Source organism: Rhinopithecus bieti, unplaced genomic scaffold, assembly GCF_001698545.2.
Source record: "Rhinopithecus bieti isolate Rb0 unplaced genomic scaffold, ASM169854v2 scaffold_64503, whole genome shotgun sequence".
Lineage (NCBI taxonomy): Eukaryota > Metazoa > Chordata > Mammalia > Primates > Cercopithecidae > Rhinopithecus > Rhinopithecus bieti.
Window position 1 is genome coordinate 107,089 of NW_016825208.1, and position 22,524 is coordinate 129,612.

The window sequence follows — 22,524 nt, forward strand, 5'->3', positions numbered from 1 at the left end:
CNCCCACCTCGGCCTCCCAAAGTGCTGAGATTACAGGTGTGAGTCACTGCGCCTGGCCGAAAAGCTTTTACATGAGCAGGTTTGTTATAGAAGTAAATTACTGCCGGGCGCGGCGGCTCACGCCTGTAATCCCAGCACTTTGGGAGGCCGAGGAGGACGGATCACGAGGTCAGGAGATGGAGACCATCCTGGCTAACACGGTGAAACCCCGTCTCTACTAAAATACAAAATTAGCCGGGCATGGTGGTACGTGCCTGTAGTCCCAGCTACTCGGAGGCTGAGGCAGGAGAATAGCGTGAACCCAGGAGGCGGAGCTTGCAGTGAGCCGAGATCGTGCCACTGCACTCCAGCCCAGGCGACAAAGCGAGACTTCGTCTCAAAAAAAAAATTAGCTGGACGCGGTGGCACCACCTGTAATACCAGTTACTTGGGAGGCTGAGGCAGGAGAATCGCTTGAACCCAGGAGGCGGAGGTTGCAGTGACCTGAGATTGCACCACTGCATTCCAGCCTGGGCGACAGAGAGAAATAAAATAAAATAAAATAAATAAATAAATACATTTTAAAATGGGCAGGAAGATGTCTGAACATAAAACACTTGACTCCACAGCGACCAAGGAGAGACAACTTAAACCTCAAATTCTCCTTTTTTCTTTTTGAGACGGAGTCTCACTCTGTCGCCAGGCTGGAGTGCAGTGGCTCTAGCTATATCTGCTCACTGCAAGCTCCGCCTCCCGGGTTCAAGAGATTCTCCTGCCTCAGCCTCTCGAGTAGCTGGGATTACAGGTGCGCCCCGGGGTTTCTCCTTGTTGGCCAGGCTGGTCTCCTACTCCTGACCTCAGGTGATCCGCCCGCTTCGGCCCCCACAAAGTGCTGGGATTACAGGCGTGAGCCACCGAGTCGGATCTCAAACCCCAAATTCTTAAGTTTGGGTGAGCCCAATCACCCCTCCCACTGCTGAGGAGAGACGCTTGGTCGGACTGGATTTAACCCAATGGGATTCAAGAAAAAGGTAAAGTCCCGCCTCCATAGCAGCTCCGGTCCAATGGGAGCCTCCCGGTATGTTCAGCTGGGAGCTGGGCCGAACTACGCTGGCAGGGAGCACCGCCTGTGATATCCACGGGACTGGTGGCCGGGGACCTGGACCTGAGCGAGAAGCACCAACCCCGGCCGCCCACCCTCTTGCACCCGCCCCTCGTCCTACTGCTGTCCTTGCTGGTGACGGTTCGTTCCGAAAGTCAGGCCAGTGAGTGCGGGACTCTGCTCCGCCCTCCATACCTGCTACTAAGTGTACCCCTCCCGGATAACGTCTGACCCCTGCAGCCTGGCAGCGAGAGTCCAGCCCTCCGGGGAGACTGAGGCCGGGTGCCACCACCACCACTGGAGGCCTGACGATGCCTTACGCGGGTGCTGAGTCGTAGGGGGACTTAATTACGTAGCACCTCTCCCCTTCCCCTGAGCCATAACCTTCCCCAAACTGTGGCCTTCATGAGGCCCCTCGGGAGCGCTTTTTGGAGCCCAGGGAGGTCTGGGGCGATGGAGGTTGCATGATAAGGTCAGGCTTAGCGGGTAGGTAGGGCTTCCTCCGAAACTGCTTATCTCTGGTAAGTAATTGTCCCATGTCTCACACTTGAAGATTAAACTTGGCTGTAGGAGGTCCTTATGCCTATAATCCTAGAACTTTGGGAGGCCGAGCTGGGCCGAGGATTGCTTGAGTGCAGGAGTTTGAGACCAGCCTGGGGAACATGACGAAAACCTATCAATACAGAAAATAAAAAAAAATTAGCCAGGCGTGGTGGTGCACGCCTGTAGTCCCAGTTACTCTGGAGGCTGAGGTGGGAGGATCATTTGAGCCTGGGAGGCAGAGGTTGCAGTGGGCCTCATGATTGTGCCACTGCACTTCAACGTGGGTGACAGAGTGAGACCCTGTCTCAAAAAAAAAAAAAAAAAAAAGCCAATGATAGCAGCTATGTTTGTTAAAAATATACATATATACACATATACGTGTGTGTGTATATATACATACACATATATATATTTGGAGACAGAGTCTCATTCTGTCACCAGGCTGGAGTTCTGTGGCACAATCTCAGCTCACTACAACCTCCGCCTCCCAGGTTCTAGCGATTCTCCTGTCTCAGCCTCCTGAGTGGCTGGGATTATAGGCATGCACCACCAGGCCCAGCTAAGTTTTGTATTTTTTTAGTAGAGATGGGGTTTCGCCTCATCGCGGTTTTTAATCTGGACTTAAAAATATATTTTAACATGGCCGGGAGCGGTGGCTCACGCCTGGAATAGACTTTGGGAGGCCGAAGCTGGAGGATCATGAGATCAGAAGATCGAGACCATCCTGGCTAACACGGTGAAACCCGGTCTCTACTAAAAATACAAAAAATTAGCCAGGCGCGGTGGCGGGCACCTGTAGTCGCAGCTACTTGGGAGGCTGAGGTAGGAGAATGGTGTGAACCCAGAAGGCGGAGCTTGCAGTGAGCCGAGATCGCACCACTACACTGTAGCCTGGGCGACAGAGTGAGACTCCGTTTTTTTTCTCAAAACACAAACAACAACAAAATACATATATATATTTTAGCGTAACTACCAGGTGTGTTTTTTGGTATGCCCTCTAATCCTCTGAGATTGGTGTAATTTTCTCATATATGAAGAACGTGAGGCCCAAAGAGTGAAAACCTTGTCCAAGGTAGTATGTCTTAAAAGAATCATCTGAGGTGCTTGTTAAAAGTAGATTATTGGCTGGGCATGGTCACTCACGCCTGTAATCCCAACACTTTTAGGAGGCTGAGGAGGGCAGATTACCTGAGGTGGGGAATTCGAGACCAGCCTGACCAATGTGGAGAAACCCCGTCTCTATTAAAAATACAAAAAAATTAGCTGGGCGTGGTGGTGCATGCCTGTAATACCAGCTATTCAGGAGGCTGAGGCAGGAGAATCACTTGAACCCGGGAGGCAGAGGTTGCGGTGAGCCGAGATTGCGCCATTGCACTACAGCCTGGGTAACAAGACCGAAACTCCCTCTCAAAAAAACCAAATTCAAAAAATCAGATTCTTGGCTGGGCCTGGTCGCTCACGCCTGTAATCCCAGCACTTTGGGAGGCTGAAGCAGGAGGATCACCTGAGGTCAGGAATTCCAGACCAGCCTGGCCAACATGGTGAAACCCCGACTCTACTAAAAATACAAAAATCAGCCAGGTGTGGTGGTGCACACCTGTAATCCCAGCACTTTCAGGGGCCGAGGCGGGCAGATCACCAGATGAGGAGATCCAGACCATCCTGGCTAACACTGTGAAACCCTGTCTGTACTAAAAATACAAAAATTTTCCAGGCTGTAATGTCACGCGCTTCTAGTCCCAGCTACTCGGGAGGCTAAGGTAGGAGAATCGCTTGAACCCTGGAGGCAGAGCTTGCAGTGAGCCGAGATTGCGCCACCATACTCCAGCCTGGGCGACAGAGCGTGACTCTGTCTCAAAAAAAAAAAAAAAAAAAAAAATACAGATTCTTGAATGGACGAGGTGGCTCACACCTGTAATCCTAGCACTTTGGGAGGCCGAGGCGGACAGAACACTTGAAGTCAGGAGTTTGAAACCAGCGTGGCCAACATGGTGAAACTCCATCTCCCATCTCTACTAAAAATCCAAAACAATTAGCTGGGTGCGGTGGCTGGTGCCTGTAATCTCAAGTACTTGGCAGGCTAAGGCATGAGAATGGCTTGAACCCAGGAGAAGGAAGTTGCAGTGAGCCGAGATGGCACCACTGCACTCCAGCCTGGGCAATAGAGCAAGACTCCGTCTCAAAAAAAAAAAAAAAAAAAAGACCAGTGCGGTGGCTCACGCCTGTAATCCCAACACTTTGGCAGGCCGAGGTGGGCGGATCATGAGCTCAAGAGATCAAAGGCATCGTGGCCAACATGGTGAAACCCCATCTCTACCAAATATACAAATATTAGCTGGGGGTAGTGGTGCATGTCTGTAATCCTAGCTACTTGGGAGGCTGAGGCAGGGGAATCGCTTGAACCTAGGAGACAGGTTGCAGTGAGCCGAGATAGCCCCACTGCACTCCAGCCTGGTGACAGAGCCAGACTCCGTCTCTTGAGCTGGGTATGGTAGAACGTACCTTCAGTTCCAGCTACTCAAGAGGCTGAGGTGTGAAGATCACTTGATCCCAGGAGTTCCAGGCTGCAGTGAGCTATGATTGTGCCTCTGCATTCCAGCATGGGCAACGTAGCAAACAAGACCCCATCTTTTGTTTTGTTTTGTTTTTGAAATGGATTTTCACTCTGTCTCCCAGGCCAGAGTCACAGCAACCTCTGCCTGCCAGGTTCAAGCGATTCTCCTGCCTCAGCTTCCCAAATAGCTGGGATTACAGGCACACACCACCATGCCCAGCTAATGTTTGTATTTTATTTATTTATTTTTTTTTTTGAGACGGAGTTTCAATCTTGTCGCTGAGGTTGGAGTGCAATGGCGCAATCTCAGCTCACTACAACCTCTGCCTCCCGGGTTCAATCAAGTTAATTTTTGTGTTTTTTTTTTTTCTTCGAGACGGAGTCTCACTCTGTTGCCCAGGCTGGAGTTCAGTATTGTGATGTCGGCTCACTGCCACCTCCTCCTCCCAAGTTTAAGTGATTCTCCTGCATCAGCCTCCTGAGTAGCTGGGATTAGAGGTGCGTGCCACCATGCCTGGCTAAATTTTGTATCCTTAGTAGAGACGAGATTTACCGTGTTGTCCAGACTGGTCTCGAATTCTTGACCTCATGATCCACTCGCCTTGGCCTCCCAAAGTGCTGAGATTACAGGCGTGAGCCACTGTGCCCGGCCAAGACCCCATTTTTGAAAAACAAAAATATAGGCGCTGGGTCACGTGGCTCATGCCTGTCAATCCCGCAACTTTCGGGAGCGCGCCGAGAGAGGGTGGACCTCCACCCCGACCGGTCACAGAGTTCAAGACCAGCCTGGGCCAAATGGCGAAACCCCATCTCTACCTACAAATACAACATCAATAAGCAGACCTGTGGTGGCACGTGCTGTAATCCCAGCTCCTCAGGAAGGCTGACGGCAAGAGAATCACTTGAACCCGGGAAGTGGAGGTTTGACAGTGAGCTGAATCCACCCCATTGCACTCACCTGCGACGAAACCGATCTTGTCCAAAAAAAAAAAAAAAAAAAAAGGCTGGCACAGTGGCTCACACCTGTAATTCCAGCACTTTTGGGAGGCTGAAGTGGGTGGATTGCCTGAACCCAGGAGTTTGAGACCAGCCTGGACAACATGGCAAAACCCCACTCTACAAAAAATATAAAAATTAATTGGGTGTGGTAGCACATGCCTATTGAGGTGGGTGGATCACCTGAGGTCAGGACTTCGAGACCAGTCTGACCAACATGGAGAAACCCCCTCTCTACTAAAAATGCAAAATTAGCTGGGTGTGGTGGCGCATGCCTGTAATCCCAGCTACTTGGGAGGCTGAGGCAGGAGAATCGCTTGAACCAGGGGACAGAGGTTTTGGTGAGCCGAGATTGTGCCATTGCACTCCAGCCTGGGCAACGAGAGCAAAACTCTGTCCCAAAAAAAAGAAAAAAAATTAGGCAGGCAGATCACCTGAGGTCAGGAGTCAGGAGTTCGAGACCAGCCTGGCCAACATGGTGAAACCCTGCCTCTACTAAAAATACAAAATTACTCCAGCCTGAGTGACAGACCAAGACTCTGTCTAAATACATACATACATACACACATACGTAAATAATTTTAGACCCAACCCTTCTGAGTCAGGCTCTTAAGGGAAAAGGCCTGAGAAACAGCCCAGGTGATTCTCAGGCTCCTGGGAGCTTGGAGAGCACTGCACTGTACCCTTTTACCTCTGTCAAGAGCTGGTTTTCAGGACTTCCCTGCTGAATAGAGGGAATAACCAAGGGATCAAGGGAGTTGGAGGAATCAGCTCTGAACAGGAAGAGAGATGGCCCCCAAGAGGGAAGCACAGCCATAGACAAGTGGTAGGGTGAGTGTCAGGGTTAGCCCACCACCTCTAAGTGAAAGTCAGAGCCATCTCTGAAATAAAGGAGTAGAGCAGCGTGGTAGATGGTTTGAGGCCAGGGTAAGGGTTTAATGAAAGGGTTTAAGTGGTGTTTGGAGAAGGGAAGGATGGGTCTTCCCTCCAGTGGACCATCTCAGGAAGGCACTGGGAGGTGGAACTGCAGGAGGAGTACAGAAGTGCTCCAACCTTCCTGTTCCAAGTGGGTCAGGTGAAGGCAGGGTGTGGCGGGAGATGAGGGTGGAGACAGCAGCCTTCAAGGGTCCTTGTTTAGCTTGCTAAGGAGCTTGGAAACCATCCTGAGGACAAAAGGGGAATCCTTAGAGGAGGAGCAGAGAGAGGTATGCGGTCTGATATGTATTTCTGGGTCGATCACTCTGATTATATCAAGGAGGGCAGATTTTAGATGCTTAAGACTGGAGGGAGAGAGACCAGTTAGAAAGACTCTGGCTATAATCCAAGCAAACTATACTATGGGCTGGTTTGGTGGAGGTAGAGGAATGTCCAGATTCAAGAAACAGGAAGTTAAAAATCAGCAGGGCTTGGTGACTGTTTGAAACTAGGGGGTGTGAAGGGAGGCAGCACTCTAGGATAAACACCAGATTTGCTGACTGTTTGGGAACATCCAATTCTGTTGTAGAAGACAGGAAAATAAACAGGCTGGAGGGGACTCAAAAGAAGTGTTACACATAGATAACTAAATTAGTCATCTGTAGATAGTACAACATATTCGTGTGTACAGAGATTGAAAGGGACAGAAGGACTGAATAGGCACTAAATATTCACAGTACCCTAAATACGTGAGACATGAGGCACTCAGGATTCATGAAGTCTCAATTTGATGGGACAGATGCACACTGCATGACCCACAGTTCAGCTGGTGTGATCATTCCACCCAACTTGCACCCTCTCCCGTGTGTTGACCCAACCCAGCACTTGGCTCCTGCTTCTCAGAATGTGTTTTACATTTATTTAATAAACTATGTTATTTGAGTATTTAAATTTGGTCCATGAGCCTTTTTGTTCCATGACCTCTCAGATTGCTTCATGCTGTTGTACCAGGAGGCTACACTGAGGTAGTTGCCCACACCTCAACCCAGTTCTGGCTTGAGTAAGCAGGCAGGTGAGAGGATGATGCCACCCAGCAGGGGTATAGGATGACAGGCAGGTTGTTCCATGGCCAGGGCCAAGAGGAAATACTCAGTTTTGGATGTGTCAGATTTGAGGCCATATGGAACCTTAGGTGCAGATGACCAACAGGTAGTTAGTTGGATATACCGACGTGAAGAGCAGGGATGTAGAGATTTGGGAGTCATTACTATTTAAAACAATGAGTCTAGATGAGACCCTGCAGGGAGACAAGAGGATCCCTTCCCATTGTTCAGTCTGCATTCCCCTTACCCACTCCTTTGGTGCCCTAAAAAATAGTCACACAGCCTCACCACATAGGCATCATGTGCAGTGTCTCCCAGACAAGACTCCTGTTGGAAAATAACCCTTTCCCATCATTCTCTTTTCCTCAGCAACCCACTCTCTGCGCTACGACTTCGTTGCTCTTTCCCAGTCCCGCCCTGGGCAAGCCCCTTATGAAGTCTCAGGCCATCTGGATGACCACCCTTTCTTATGGTGCTGCAAGGAGGGCAGGTGGGCAGAGCCCCGCACATCCTGGGCTCAGGCTAGGGACCTAAGAGCTTGGGAGAAGCTGGTTCTCAGACTGAAGGCCAGAGCCCAGCACCTTGTCACCATCCTGAGGAGCATCATGGCACACAACAACCAGAGCCAAGGTGATTAGGCTTGGGGGACTCAGGAGGAGGCAGGAAAGAGAGAAGAGCTCAATATAGGCTTGAAGATGTGCAGCTGCATTCGTTATTGTTCAGCTAAGATGCAATAAGCTCTGCGTGGGGCACTGTGCTAGGCACTCAGATACCACCCTGCTTCACTGAGATCCTGATGCTGTCTCCTCCTGCCTGGGGAATTCATCCCTGACCCAGACCTTGTTTTCTGTACCCAGTGGTGCCAAAAGGACTGGGTCTTAGGTATTAGCAAGAGTAGGACAGAAGTATAAGACCCTCACCCTTTCCCCTAGTCAAAGAATAGGTCTCTAAGAAATAACCCACAGTCACCGGGCACGGTAGTTTACACCTGTAATCCCAGCACTTTGGGAGGCTGAGGCAGGCAGATCACAAGGTCAGGAGATCGAGACCATCCTGGCTAACACAGTGGAACCCCATTCTACTAAAAATACAAAAAATTAGCTGGGTGTGGCAGTGTGCACCTATGGTCCCAGCTGTTGGGGAGGCTGAGACAGGATAATGGCGTGAACCCGGAGGCAGAGCTTGCAGTGAGCCGAGATAGCACCACTGCACTCCAGGCTGAGCGACAGAGCAAGACTCCATCTCAAATAAATAAATAAATAAGCCACTGTCCTTAAGCTCTCACGCCTTCCCTTCAGGTGAAAATAGTCTTTTTTTTTTTTTTTTTTTTCTTTTATTGCCCAGGCTGGAGTGCAATGGCACGATCTCGGCCCACTGCAAACTCCACCTCCCAGGTTCAAGCGATTCCCCTGCCTCAGCCTCCCAAGTAGCTTGGATTACAGGCGCACACCAACATGCCTGGCTAATTTTTGTATTTTTAGTAAAGATGGGGTTTCACCATGTTGGCCAGGCTGGTCTCAAACTCCTGACCTCGTGATCTGCCCGCCTGGGCCTCCCAAAGTGCTGGAATTACAGGTGTGAGCCACCGCACGCGGCCAGGTGAAAAAATCTTATCCATCTTTCTCAAATCCAGGAAATGGGAAAAACTGGCCTTTTTCTGACATTCACCTCCTGCCACCACCAGTAGTTAATAAGAACCCTAGTGACCTGAGCAAAATATATTTCTAACCAATATCATTTTTTTCATCGAGCAAACTTTTTTTTTTTTTTTTTTTTGGAACGGGAGGTCGCCGCCGCGCTGTGGGCCCAGGTTGGAGTTTGCAGTGGGCATGATCTCGGCTCACTGCAAGCTCCGCCTCCATTGGGTTCACCACCTTCTCCTGCTCAGCCTCCCAAGTAGCTGGGACTACAGGCGCCTGCCACCACGCCCGGGCTAATTTTTTTGCCAATTTTTAGTAGAGGACTGGGTTTCACTGTGTTAGCCAGGATGGTCTCGATCTCCTGACCTTGTGATCCACCCGCCTTGGCCTCCCAAAGTGCTGGGATTACAGGCGTGAGCCACCGTGCCCGGCCGAGCAAACATTTAAGCCTAGTAAGTGCTGTTCATTTTGCTGTTACCAATAATACACCTTACAATAGCAGCTACTAGTTCTTGATTTCTTATTGTTAGGTCCTACATTAACACTGGCAAGGATTATCTCATGTAATCCTTACTTGTGTGGTAGAGACTATGCTTATGTCCAGTTGCCAAATGAAGAAAGCAAGGCTTGGAGAGATTCCATTACATTTGCCATGTAGCCAGTAGCTGGCATGTAGATCAGGGATTTAAACACAGTGCTGTCTGTGCTGGGCCTTCAGGAGGGTGGGTGGGTATATGTGGCTGAACAGTGCATGCTGGGTACATGGGAGGGAGCCACTTGCTGCAGGGGAGGGAGGGTGGATGCAGCGTGACTTTAGTGGGGATGTGGATGACAGAGAAGATATGTCTTGGGGAATGAGTGAGGGTTTATCAGAGAAGGGAATTTCAGGCATTTTGGGAGGAGGTAGGAGTGGAGGTGGAGAGAGCCACCGTTTTGCCCTCTTGTAACTTTGGAGTTCTGGGGTTTTGAGTTTTCAGAGTCACACACCCTCCAGACCACAGTGGTCTGTGAGTTGTTGAGGAACCAGAGCAGCTGGGGACACTGGCACTACAACTATGATGGCCAGGACTTCCTTCTTAGCACACTTGAGTCTTTCAACTCCAGCAAAAGCCAGCCAGAACCAAGCAGAGCTGCAGAAGGGGAGAAGGGAAGGAAACAATCCTTCCTGACCTAGAGCTGCATCTACCCTCTCTGGAAATACCTGAAAGCTGGGGTGGGACCACGGCCCACCGTAGGTAGTTGATAGTTGTGGACTGGTCAGTGTGGGGAAGGTGGAGGAGCTGAGGGCACTGTGGGAGGGATGGAGTGCAGGCCCCTCAGCCAGCCTTCAAAACAATAATACCCATGTCCTAAATGAACATAGCTCTGTTGCTGACCGTCCTAGCCACTCTGCTTGCCTTTCCTCTCCCGTGCTTGGTCAGCCCTTTTCCCACTTGGTGTTCAAGTTCTGACCCAGGGCTGAGCACCCAAGGGCTCTCAGGGTAGGGCATAACCTATAGTCACCATGGAACACAGTGGAATGGTGCCTGAAGTCCTGGTGTGGAGGATGTGTGGCAGCTTGATAAGACCAGAGGCAGCCAGTTTGTCTAGGAGGTCTTTGCCACCACTTTTCCCTGTCCCACTAGCCCCTTTGGTGCATGGGACTCTCTGCAAAGCCCCTGGAGAGAAGCCATCCCAACATGCTAGGCCCTTGACTTCTTTTTTTTTGTTATTGTTGTTGTTGAGACAGAGTCTCGCTCTGTTGCCCAGGCTGGAGTGCAGTGGCCAGATCTCAGCTCACTGCAAGCTCCGCCTCCTGGGTTGATGCCATTCTCCTGCCTCAGCCTCCCTAGTAGCTGGGACTACAGGCGCCCGCCACCTCGCCCGGCTAGGCCCTTGACTTCTATCCTCCAGTGTCCAGCTAACTTAGCTGAGGGATGGGCTGCCCCAGCCCCCGAGTCCCTGGAACCCTAAGCCACTTACCCCCTGGGGCATGGCACTGCTCAGAGTCAGCAGTCCGCTGTGATCCCTTTGACATGAGCATATGTTCTCCTGTCTGGTGACGCACCAAGCTGATGCTGAGTCTTTGTGTAACCTCAGATGAGCAACTGGGGTTTGGAGGCATGTAGCAAAGGTAGGGAGCCCGGCTGGTCTCACAGAGACCCACATACCCTCTTGCCTTTCAGAGCCTCCCCACATGAAGCACCCCCCAGTCTGGATCTTCTGTGAGCTTCTGGCTTCCGCAGTGGTTGTTGTGGGAGCTGCAGGTGCCTTCCTCTGGAAGAAGTGGAGAAAGGGCAGGACAGTAGGTATGCTCAGAATATTAGAGCTGGAAGCAACCTTAAGCATCACTGGACATCAGTCTCTCTGGGAGGCTGGGGCTTGAGAAAAGAAATTTCAAGAAGAGCAGCCTAGGGAATATGAAGAGAGGGGAGTGGGTTAGGAGTCCTGTTTCCTCTCTAGCTGACTTATGTTGCCTTCTCCCAATATACATATACATTCTCTCCATCTCTCTCTGTCTTTGTCTCTCTCTCTCCCTCTCCTTCCTCCCTCATCTTACCCATGAGAAGTTTTACTTCCTGAAGTATGTTTCTTTCTTCTTTTTTTTTTTTTTTTTGAGATGGAGTTTCGCTGTTGTTGCCCAGGCTGGAGTGCAATGGTGGGATTTCGGCTCACTGCAACCTCCGCCTCCCGGTTCAAGCAATTCTTCTGCCTCAACCTTCCAAGTAGCTGGGATTACAGATGCCCACCATCACACCTGGCTAATTTTTGTATTTTTAGTAGAGACGGGGTTTCAGCATGTTGGCTAGCCTGGTCTCGAACTCCTGACCTTGTGATCCGCCCGCCTCGGCCTCCCAAAGTGCTGGGATTACAGGCATGAGCCACCGTGCCCAGGTATGTTTCTTATAAACACCCAAGCAATGAAAACCAAATCAAAACTGGGCTCTCAAACTCCTCCTATCTCTCTTTTTTACTTTTCTTTTTTTTTTTTTTTTTTTTTTTTTTGAGATAGAGTCTCATTCTGTTGCGCAGGCAGTGCAGTTGCTGAGTGCAGTGGCTCCATCTCAGCTCACTGTAGCCTCTGCTGCCTGGGTTAAAGCGATTCTCCTATCTCAGCCTCCTGAGTAGCCAGAATTACAGTCATGCACCACCACATGCAAAACAAACAAACAAAAACCACCATTTTTTTTGTATTTTTAGTAGAGACAGGGTTTCACCATGTTGGCTAGTCTGGTCTCGAACTGCTGACCTGAAGTGATCCGCCCACCTTAGCCTCCCAAAGTGCTGGGATTATAGGCATGAGCTACCGCTCCCGGCTTCCTCCTATATCTCTTGATCAAACTTCAGGGGAAAACCTGCCAGATTCCCCAGGAAGGCTGCTTGGAGGTAGGTGGTGGGGTACAGGGAGGCCTGTGCCAACTTCTCATTGAACACCACTTCCAGCTTTCCTACCCCCATTTCTCTTCACAGGTGTGCTGAGAAAAGTCTACATTCCCATGTCAAGTAAGTGGGGTGGGTAGATGGGAGGGCATATGAGAGTGGGGCAGCAATTTTATGTCTGAGTTGGAAGGAAATTTAGAGTTCATTTAGTCCAAATCCTCTTTACTAGGTGAGGAAACTGAGGCACAGGACGGGGAGGTGCCATTAGCCAGGGAGTCAGAGCCAGGACTTAGAACCTGGTCCGCACCTCCTAGTTTGTTCTTAACCAATCCTCCCCACTCCTCTTGCTCTCACCTCTGACTCCCTATAGGCTGCAACTAGAGTTGACTCCTCTATTTGAGGTAAGAGTGTCTGGATTTGGGATAAGGTGACCTCAGTTTGCAGGTCTCATGGGGGAGATCGGAGGTTCCATTGTTGAGAAGAGGGGATTTGGTCCACAGTGAGCAAAGGAGTCTGTCTAAATTACTATTAAGAGAAATCATCTCCCACAGTGGGCCAAGCCTGAACCCTCAGCCCTCCATTTCTTCCCTTTCTTTTGCCTTCAGATTGACAGGCCTCAGAAGTCAAAATAAGTGGTTTCCTAGACCTGGTCGAGAGCAAGTCTCTATTGGTCCCAAGTGAGTTTTTTCAGCTGTTTTTTCAACCAAACAGCACCCCATCTTCCAGTGAGGGGAAGGGAAGACTGGGCTGACAGCAGCAAGGCTGCTCATCTCACCTCTCCCCATCCAGCCATGCCAGCCGCCACACCTGGTGGGGAGAGGTGGGCCTCACCTGGGTCCCCTGGCAGTGCTCTGTGAAGGGTTTTGACATTGTACTATTATAATAAAGGTGTGTGTGAAGTATCTTTTTATGGTGACTTTCTAAGACCCAGGGAATCATGGGACCAGTTCTGATGACTCAGCCTGGTTTCCAGTCTCCTCCAGGCCCAACGGTGGTCCCCAGCACTGGTCTGGGCCTGGGAGAGCTGACCTTGGCTGAAGTGAAGCCACCTACCCTTCAGGCCTAACAGGACAGTGAGAAGGAAGGAAAGCATGCCTCAACCTCCCATCAACCCTGGGCACCCCAGGAGGGGGCCGGCTAGAACTCTAGGCATGCAGGAGGCTGACCCCTGACCTGGCTCATATCCAGCCACAAGGCAGCCAGGGACCCAGGCACCCACCCCTTGTCTGCATCCCTCTCTGGAATGGGCCTCTTGCCCAAGCCAGAAATACACCACCCACAGTACAAATTGTAATCTAAAAACAAGTGGGTGGTGTTGAGTGGGGAAATTGTGGAAGGTGTTTTAGGAGCCACTAGGAAAATGGGCAGCAGGGACTCTCTGGACTGGCTTGGGGAGAGCGCTTTTGGGGAACCTGTAGGATGGCAAGCTGAGAAACACTGGTGTGGAGATTCCAGCCAAATCCCAGGCCTGCCCCTCCCCCTCCTCTGGGAGGCCGTCTTCTTGGCAGACAGCAGAGAGATGCATGACAAAGGTGCCGTGATGGTTCTGTCCTGGGGACTGAGATGGCTGGGGAGGGGCCTCCTCCTGTTCCGAAGCTTGTTCCTCCCACCCACACCAGGCCCCGTAATCTACCTGCCTTTTGGGCAGTTAAAGGCTGAGAAGTGAACACAGCTCCAACCCCACTGCCTTGCAGACCTTCAGGCAGATCTGTGGCAGGTATTGAAATGCACGCATACAATTAGGCTCAAAAAGTCTACACAGACGGAGATGGGCACATGAACAAAGGCAACATGACAGAGTGGGGGAAAAGGCTTAAAAGACTCACGGATGCCACCAAGATGAAGACAGCTGGCCACGGGACACCCATCCCCTCAGAAGGCAGAGCCAATGACCCCAGCAGACAAGCCCAGGCAGGGCCGGCCGAGCCTGGAGCCTGAAATGAGAAGCCTTACTTAAATCGACAGAGGTCAGCGTGCCCAGTCCAGACCTGGCCTTCTGGCCTTCGAAGCTGCGGGGATCCCTGGCCCAGAGCCCCCTCTGGAGACCCCAGACTTACCCCAGGCCCTCCACTGCGATCAAGTTTTGGGAGCAGACAGACAAACATCATCTCTCACAGACAGGCATTCCGTTGGCTATTCTCTTGCAAACAGAATCAAGCACTAGGCCAGCAGCATGAGCCTCAGGATACTCAGGCCAGGCCCAAAAAAACAGACCCTGAGGGGGAGCTTAGGGCAGCCTTCCTGCACCCCTCCACAAATCACTCTCCACCTCCTCTCCATCTTTCTGCCAGGCAGCCCCACTAAACAAAGCACATCCCTCAATCTGGGGGGCTGGGGGAGGGATGCACAATGAAGCTGGGTGCCTGAGTCCCCCAGAGGAAGGAGGAACTAGATACCTAGGTCCCTGTGGGGGGCCCTTGGTGCCCGTCTGAGGCTCAGTCTTTGAGGGGATTGCAGAGGGGGGTTGCTGGAGCTCCTTTTAGCGTCTCTGAAGGGGATTCTGTGTGAGGGGATTGGGACTGGGGGTTGGGGAGCAGGAAGTAGTCCCCAGGGGAGCCATCCAGGCCCATTCAAGGGTTGAGCACTTGTTTAGGGTTAGAGCTGCCCCCTCTGGGGACCGGGATTGTCCAGCCAAGGCCATTGTCCTGCCCCCTTCCCCCAGTCCCTCCCAGGCTTCTTTGAACCTGAAGTCAGATATTTTTTTCTCCCTACCCTTGGTTTTCCCCACCCAGGGCCTAGGGCTGGAGGCTTGGGCCTGGGAGGTGGGGGAGGGAGAACGGGGCCTACTGTGGTATTAGATGTCTGAGTTTTGGTTGAGAGGGGAGCAAGGAACCTGATGTGCAGGTTCTATAGTGGAGGGGCCCCAAGCAGGTGTCAGATCCCTCTGTTTGGGCAAAGGTTGGGAAACTGAGACCCAGTGAGTCCAAAGCCTGGTCCCTTGAAGGGGAAGTAGGGGCCAACCCCTTAGTCTGTTAGATGAGGAGACTTCAGAGTATGATTCTGGAAAAGGGGTGGGAGGGATACAGCACGGAGGCCCAGTCTGGCAGTCTACTCTTGAAGATGGGGTAAACTTGGCAGGCTGGGCAGATGGTGCCAGGCACCCAGGCTGTGGGGTGGCTGGATTTGGCCAGTATCTGGATGGGAATGCCTAGGGTTCTGGATGGGTCAGGGGGAGGACATCAGGGAGCAGCTGGCCATGTGCTTATGGCTGTTGACGCATTGAGGGATAGCTCCACACGCACATTCAATAAATTTGAGGAGCTGAGAGGGTGACTGGCCCCCCGTGAAGGCACAGTGCCAGAGGTCTTTGGAGAGGGGGTCAAGCACCTGGGTTCCTGAAGAACATGGTGGTGTAGGAGTGATTCCAGACAGCTGGGATGTGCAGAGCCCGAGAGAGTGCCAGGGAGCAGGTTGGGAGTTGAAAGTTGGGTGTGGTGGCTCACGCCTTTAATCCTGACACTGGGAGGCAGAGGCGGGAGGATCGCTTGAGGACAGGAATTCAAGACCAGCCTGGGTAACATAGCAAGACCCCATCTCTACTAAAAATAAAAAAATTAACAGGTCTAGGTTGTCCAAGCCTGTAGTCCCAGCCACTCAGGAGGCTGGGGCAGAAGGATTGCTTCAGCCCAGGAGATCGAGGCTGCAATTAGCCATCATTGTACCCCACTGCACTCCAGTCTGGGCAACAAAATGAGACCCTGTCTTAAAAAAAAAGGTTTCGGTGGGGGACCTGTGCCGAGGTCCTGGAGGGGCGCCCAGTTGTGTCTCCCGGTGTCCCCTTCCACAGACACCACTGCCACCACCATTAGGCAAACATCCTTCGCCTCAGTTTCTCCCCCCACCTCCCTCTCCTCCACCCATCCAGGGGGCGGGGCCAGAGGTCAAGGCTAGTGGGTGGGACTGGGGAGGGAGCGAGGGGTTGAGTAGTCCCTTAGCAAGCCCTCATTTCACCAGGCCCCCGGCTTGGGGTGCCTTCCTTCCCCATGGCGGGACACCTGGCTTCGGATTTCGCCTTCTCGCCCCCTCCAGGCGGTGGAGGTGATGGGCCAGGGGGGCCGGAGCCGGGCTGGGTTGATCCTCGGACCTGGCTAAGCTTCCAAGGCCCTCCTGGAGGGCCAGGAATCGGGCCGGGGGTTGGGCCAGGCTCTGAGGTGTGGGGGATTCCCCCATGCCCCCCGCCATATGAGTTCTGTGGGGGGATGGCATACTGTGGGCCTCAGGTTGGAGTGGGGCTAGTGCCCCAAGGCGGCTTGGAGACCTCTCAGCCTGAGGGCGAAGCAGGAGCCGGGGTGGAGAGCAACTCCGATGGGGCCTCCCCAGAGCCCTGCACCGTCCCCACTGGTGCCGTGAAGCTGGAGAAGGAGAAGCTGGAGCAAAACGCGGAGGAGGCAAGTGAGCTTCTACGGGGTTGGGATGTGGGGAGGTGGTCATGACAGGGCGCCTGATGGGGAAGTGGTCACCTGCAGCTGCCCAGACCTGGCACCCAGGAGAGGAGCAGGCAGGGGCAGCTGTCCTGGCCTGGGAGGGGTGTGTATCGACTGCAGGCAGCCCTGGCAGGCAGGGGCCAGGTGGGAACTGGAAGCTGGAATTCGAAGAGACAACTGCAGGTGAGGGCAGAGAGGCCTGGGAGAGTCGGAAGTTGGCCCAGGGTGGCTTTTGCTCTGGCCCAACCCTTGTCAGGGTCTCTCACATTTCCTAGGCCTGCCCAGGGTCAGGTCATTTATTACCGGCCCAGCACCAGACTCAGCTTGGGGTTGGTTTGAGCTCCTTTTCCCACCCTTAGTCCTGCTTGACCCTTATCAGACCCAAGATCTTGGCCTTAGGGTTAAGCAGAGCCTGGGGGTAAAAACAGTGCTTATCCCAGGATTATTGTTCCTGAAAGTCTAGGGTGTGGCTTGTTTCTGATAGGGGCTCCTGTTTGGGCTGTGTGTGTGCACGTGTGGAGCTGGGTTTACCTCCAGTCAAGTATAGGGCTTGTCTTCCCTTGACCTGTGCCTCAGGCCAGTGACTTGCCACTGTGTTAAGGTGCACACCCTGGCACACTGTGTTAAGGTGCACACCCTGGCACCCCTTGTAGAGAGCTGGATTTTGATTGACTTCAGCCTCGGTTCCAAAGTTGTAAACAAGAAAAATGGTGAGAGATTTCTCCAGGCCATTCCTCAAATGTAGAGCTGCTGAGGGATTGACGGCATCCAGCCCTGCTGAGGACTATTAAAGATGTATCTTCCAGTCCTTCAAGGCGACAAGTGTAAGCAATTAGAGATTAAGTACTAAGCCTTGAGACCTCACAAAAAGGTGTGACTGGTTTCTGGAGTGACTGAGAAGCCCCAGCCTCTTTGCAGGAGGTCACTGCTGAGCCTTGAATGATAATGGCTGGCAATTGTGGTCCACTTCCTAAGTGCCTGGCTGTGTGCTCCGTTTATACATCATTACCTCATTAACCGGCACAAAATCTCCTAGGGGGAGGTATTATTATCCTATTTAACGGGTTTTAACTGCTAAATGATGAAGCAAGGATTTGGACCGGTGTTTACTTTATTCCAAATCCCCAAAATAGAATTTGGAAAATCTAAGATAGCAGAGGGCATTTACCAGTTTGAGTTATTGGCTGAGCAGAAGTTGGGAATGAAAACAGCCTATTTGAAATTGATATGATCAAGCACTCTTTGAGGCTTCAGGACTACAAAAAGGCCTTGTTTTTTTCCTCACTAGCTGTGCTCCTCTGTCCCCCGGCAGCCTCACTGGCGTGCCCCAGGGCTCAGTCCTTCAACCTCTGCTCAGTCTACCCTTCCTTCCTCTCACCCACCCTCGAGGCTTAAATGCCATTTAGACACTAGATGACTACCGCGTTTTCTGTCTCCTGTGATGGCTCCCTGAACTGCTTCACCCCGATCACCCAGTTGCTCAAGGCCAAGCCCAGTTGTTCTCAGTTTCTTACACATCCTGCATCCTATCCTTAGGAAACATCCTGAATCAATCACAACCTAACCCCCTGCCCTCAGCCACCATCATCTCTGCTGGGATTACCGCAGTAGCTTCTCGAATTCTACTGCTTCCTCCCTACTGTCTGTGGCCAACATGTCAACTAGAGGCTGGGCATGGTGGCTCACGCTTGTAATCCCAGCACTTTGGGAGGCCGAGGCGGGCAAATCACCTAAGGTCAGGAGTTCGAGTCCAGCCTGACCAACATGGAGAAACCCCAGCTCTACTAAAAATACAAAATTAGCTGGGCGTAGTGGCGCATGCCTGTAATCCCAGTTACTTGGGAAGCTGAGGCAGGAGAATCGCTTAAACCTGGGAGGTGGAGGTTGTGGTGAGCTGAGATCGCGCCATTGCACTCCAGCCTAGGCAACAAGAACGAAACTCTCAAAAAAAAAGAAAGAAAGAAAGAAAGAAAAGATGAGACCAGGTGCGGCAGTTCACCCTGTAATCCCAGTCCAAGGTGAGCAGATCACTTGAGGTCAGGATTTTGAGACCAGTCTGTCCAACACAGTGAAACTCCATATCTACTAAAAATACAAAAATTAGCCGGGTATGGTGGTGGGTGCCTGTAGTCCCAGCTGCTCAGGCAGCTGAGGCAGAATAGCTTGAACCCAGAAGGCAGAGATTGCAGTGAGCCGAGATCAGGCCACCGCACTCCAGCCTGGGTGAGAGAATGAGATTCCATCTTGGGGGAAAAAAAAGTGAGAGATCATTTCACTCGGACTAAAACAGAGTCACTATGTCTGCAACAGGATCTACCTAGCCACCAGACCAGCTTTGGGCTCTGGCAGGCCCACTTCAGGGCCTTGCCATTCTTGTCCTTTGCTCAGATAATCACTTTTTCTTCTCTTTAAAAGTGTCACCGTCCTCCATAATCTCCTTTACCCTACTCCTATAGACTGCTTCATTTATTTATTGTTATTTTTTTTTGAGACGGAGTCTCACTCTGCCCCTCAGGCTGCAGTGCAGTGTTGCGATCTTGGCTTACTGCAACCTCCACCTCCTGGGTTCAAGCAATTCTCCTGCCTTAGCCTCCTGAGTAGCTGGGATATAGAGGAGTGCCACGATGCCTGGCTAATTTTTGTGTTTTTAGTAGAGATGGGGTTTTGCCACGTTGACCAGGCTAGTCTTGAACTCCTGACCTCAAGTGATCTACCCACCTTGGCCTCCCAAAGTGAAGGGATTACAGGCTTGAGCCACCGCTCCCAGACTGCTTTACTTTTTTCCATAACTTCTTTTTAAACAGAGGCAGCGGTGGTAGGAAAAGGGGCGGCACGGGTCTCACTATGTTACCCTGGCTGCTTTCCAGCTCCTGGGCTCAAGCAATCTGCCCGCCTCGGCCTCCCAAAGTGCTAGGATTACAGACATGAGCCACTGTGCCTGGCCATTTTTTATTTTATTTCCTTTTTTATTTTTCAGAGCAGGAGTGGAAGTTTATTATTAAAAAGTTATAGAGCAGGAAAAAAAGGAAAGTGCACTTGGAAGAGATCCAAGTGGGTGACTTGGAGAACAAGTGCCACACAGCACTTCTGTCACTCTGGGTGTCAGGGCCCTGTCCACTTTGTATAGCCGCTGGCTTATAGAAGGTGCTCAATAAATCTCTTGAATTCAAAAATCAATTAGGATACCTCTATAGTGAAAAAGATACAGTAAAGATGAGGGATAATCAATTTTAAAAATGAGCAGTAAGTACACACAAAGCACTTTATTCATTCTTATGACACCTGTTGCTTTTTTGCTGTGTTTGGGTATACGCATGCCATGTCATAGTTTGTGGGGCCCTCAAAGCAAGCTGGGGAGAGTATACTGAATTTAGCTTCTGAGACATGATGCTCTTCCTTTTTAATTAACCCAGAACTTAGCAGCTTACCTATTTCTCTAATGTCAAAACGTCCTTACACTGGGGGTGATACTTGAGTGAAAGAGAATTTTGCAAGTATTAAATGAGCTAGCTTCTTTTTTTGTTTGTTTTTCTTTGAGACAGAGTCTTGCTCTGTCACCCAGGCTGGAGTGCAGTGGTGCGATCTCAGTTCACTGCAACCTCTGCCTCCCGGGTTTAAGCGATTCTCCTGCCTCAGCCTCCTGAGTAGCTGGGATAACGGGTGTATGCCACCACACCCGGCTAATTTTTGTATTTTTAGTAGAGATGGGCTTTCACCATGTTGGCCATTCTGGTCTTGAACTCCTGACCTTGTGTCTGCCCACCTCAGCCTCCCAAAGTGCTGGAATTGTAGGTGTGAGCCACTACGCCCAGCAAAGAGCTTCTAACCTTCATAACCTGACAGGTGTTCTCCTCGAGTCCAGGGTCTCTCTGTCCTTTCACGGTGCTCTGCATTCCCTGGAAGTGCCAGTTTCTGGGAGAAGAGCAGTCCCTTGTTACATGCATGAGTCAATGAACAGGGAATGGGTGAATGACATTTGTGGAAAAGTTATTTCTAGAAGTTAGGTGGGCAGCTTGGAAGGTAGAGGCACTTCTACAGACTATTCCTTGGGGCCACACATAGGTTCTTGAATCCCGAATGGAAAGGGGAGATTGATAACTGGTGTGTTTATGTTCTTACAAGTCTTCTTCTGCCTTTTAAAATCCAGTCCCAGGACATCAAAGCTCTGCAGAAAGAACTCGAGCAATTTGCCAAGCTCCTGAAGCAGAAGAGGATCACCCTGGGATATACACAGGCCGATGTGGGGCTCACCCTGGGGGTTCTATTTGGTGGGTTCCCCTCAGCGTGTTCTGACCACATCTCCCTTCTAAGGAACATTCCTGAATCTAGGCCTTTTCCTCCCCATCAAGGGAGTGTGGGAGGCACAGGGGCAGTCTCCACCCTCACCCATGAAGAGAAGTGGGTAGAGGGAGAAGATGCTTGGGCTTTGAGCTCCCTCTGGGAAGAGGTGGGAAGCTTGGATCTCGGGGTCACAAGGGCCCTGCATGCTCCCTCACTTTGCTTCTCCTTTGACTGGCCTCCCCCAGGGAAGGTGTTCAGCCAAACGACCATCTGCCGCTTTGAGGCCCTGCAGCTTAGCTTCAAGAACATGTGTAAGCTGCGGCCCTTGCTGCAGAAGTGGGTGGAGGAAGCTGACAACAATGAAAATCTTCAGGAGGTGAGGGTGGGAGGGGGATACATGGGGACCTTCCCTTTCTTGGCCTAATTTCCATTGCTTCCATCCCTAGCTTGTAGCTCTCCGTCTTTGGTGCAGTGGTTCTCAGTGGGATGGAGTAAAATTCCTCAGTTCTGCTGGGATAAGGTCCAGAGCCAACCCTTCCAGGATCCTGCCTTTTCATACCACCTGGCTTTGCTGACACATCTAGTCACAGACCCCCGTGATGCTGTTACTCAGCAAGTCCAAAGCTTGCCCTTGTCACCCCCTTCCCACCTGCACAGATATGCAAAGCAGAAACCCTCGTGCAGGCCCGAAAGAGAAAGCGAACCAGTATCGAGAACCGAGTGAGAGGCAGCCTGGAGAATTTGTTCCTGCAGTGCCCGAAACCCACACTGCAGCAGATCAGCCACATCGCCCAGCAGCTTGGGCTCGAGAAGGATGTGAGTGCCATGTCTCTCTGCGGGCTCCATCTCTTTCCCGTCACCACCTCGCTCTCCCTAGCTCTGGCTCCTCCTCCAACTGCTCTAGGGGCTGTTGGCTTTGGACAGAATGTCCAAGCAGAGTCAGGCCCATCTCAGCTCATTGTCTAATGTCACTCTCCTTTCTGTCATCCACTTGCAGGTGGTCCGAGTGTGGTTCTGTAACCGGCGCCAGAAGGGCAAGCGATCAAGCAGTGACTATGCACAACGAGAGGATTTTGAGGCTGCTGGGTCTCCTTTCTCAGGGGGACAAGTGTCCTTTCCTCTGGCCCCAGGGCCCCATTTTGGTACCCCAGGCTATGGGAGCCCTCACTTCACTGCACTGTACTCCTCGGTCCCTTTCCCTGAGGGGAAGCTTTTCCCCTGTCTCCCTCACCACTCTGGGCTCTCCCATGCATTCAAACTGAGGTGCCTGCCCTTCTACGAATGAGGGACAGGGGGAGGGGAGGAGCTAGGGAAAGAGAACCTAGAGTTTGTGCCAGGGCTTTTGGGATTAAGTTCTTCATTCACTAAGGAAGGAATTGGGAACACAAAGGGTGGGGGCAGGGGAGTTTGGGGCAACTGGTTGGAGGGAAGGTGAAGTTCAATGATGCTCTTGATTTTAATCCCACATCATGTATCACTTTTTTCTTAAATAAAGAAGCCTGGGACACAGTAGATAGACACACTTATCTTGGTTTGTCCTCCTTCAGTTACGGAGGTGGGGATGGGAATATCCAATGCTCATTCATACCCAAGTGAACCTGAAACCAAGGTGCCATTGAAACTCCTT

General features: G+C 51.5%; 2 protein-coding genes across 2 annotated transcripts; both read left to right on the forward strand.

Moving 5' to 3' along the window:
- The first annotated feature begins 992 nt into the window (after positions 1-992).
- LOC108522545 (zinc-alpha-2-glycoprotein-like) lies at positions 993-13,096 on the forward strand. Its single transcript, XM_017862806.1, has 6 exons — positions 993-1,010; positions 1,097-1,244; positions 7,562-7,822; positions 12,283-12,315; positions 12,563-12,593; positions 12,798-13,096. The coding sequence occupies exons 1-5, from the start codon at positions 993-995 to the stop codon at positions 12,571-12,573; spliced, it is 471 nt and encodes a 156-aa protein (XP_017718295.1). The 3' UTR covers positions 12,574-12,593; positions 12,798-13,096.
- A 3,079-nt stretch (positions 13,097-16,175) lies between these two features.
- Positions 16,176-22,159, forward strand: POU5F1 (POU class 5 homeobox 1). Its single transcript, XM_017862888.1, is given in 6 exon segments — positions 16,176-16,580; positions 20,764-20,884; positions 21,143-21,273; positions 21,555-21,713; positions 21,895-22,112; positions 22,114-22,159. Coding segments are annotated over 6 exon segments (1,080 nt in total).
- The last annotated feature ends 365 nt before the right edge of the window (positions 22,160-22,524 follow it).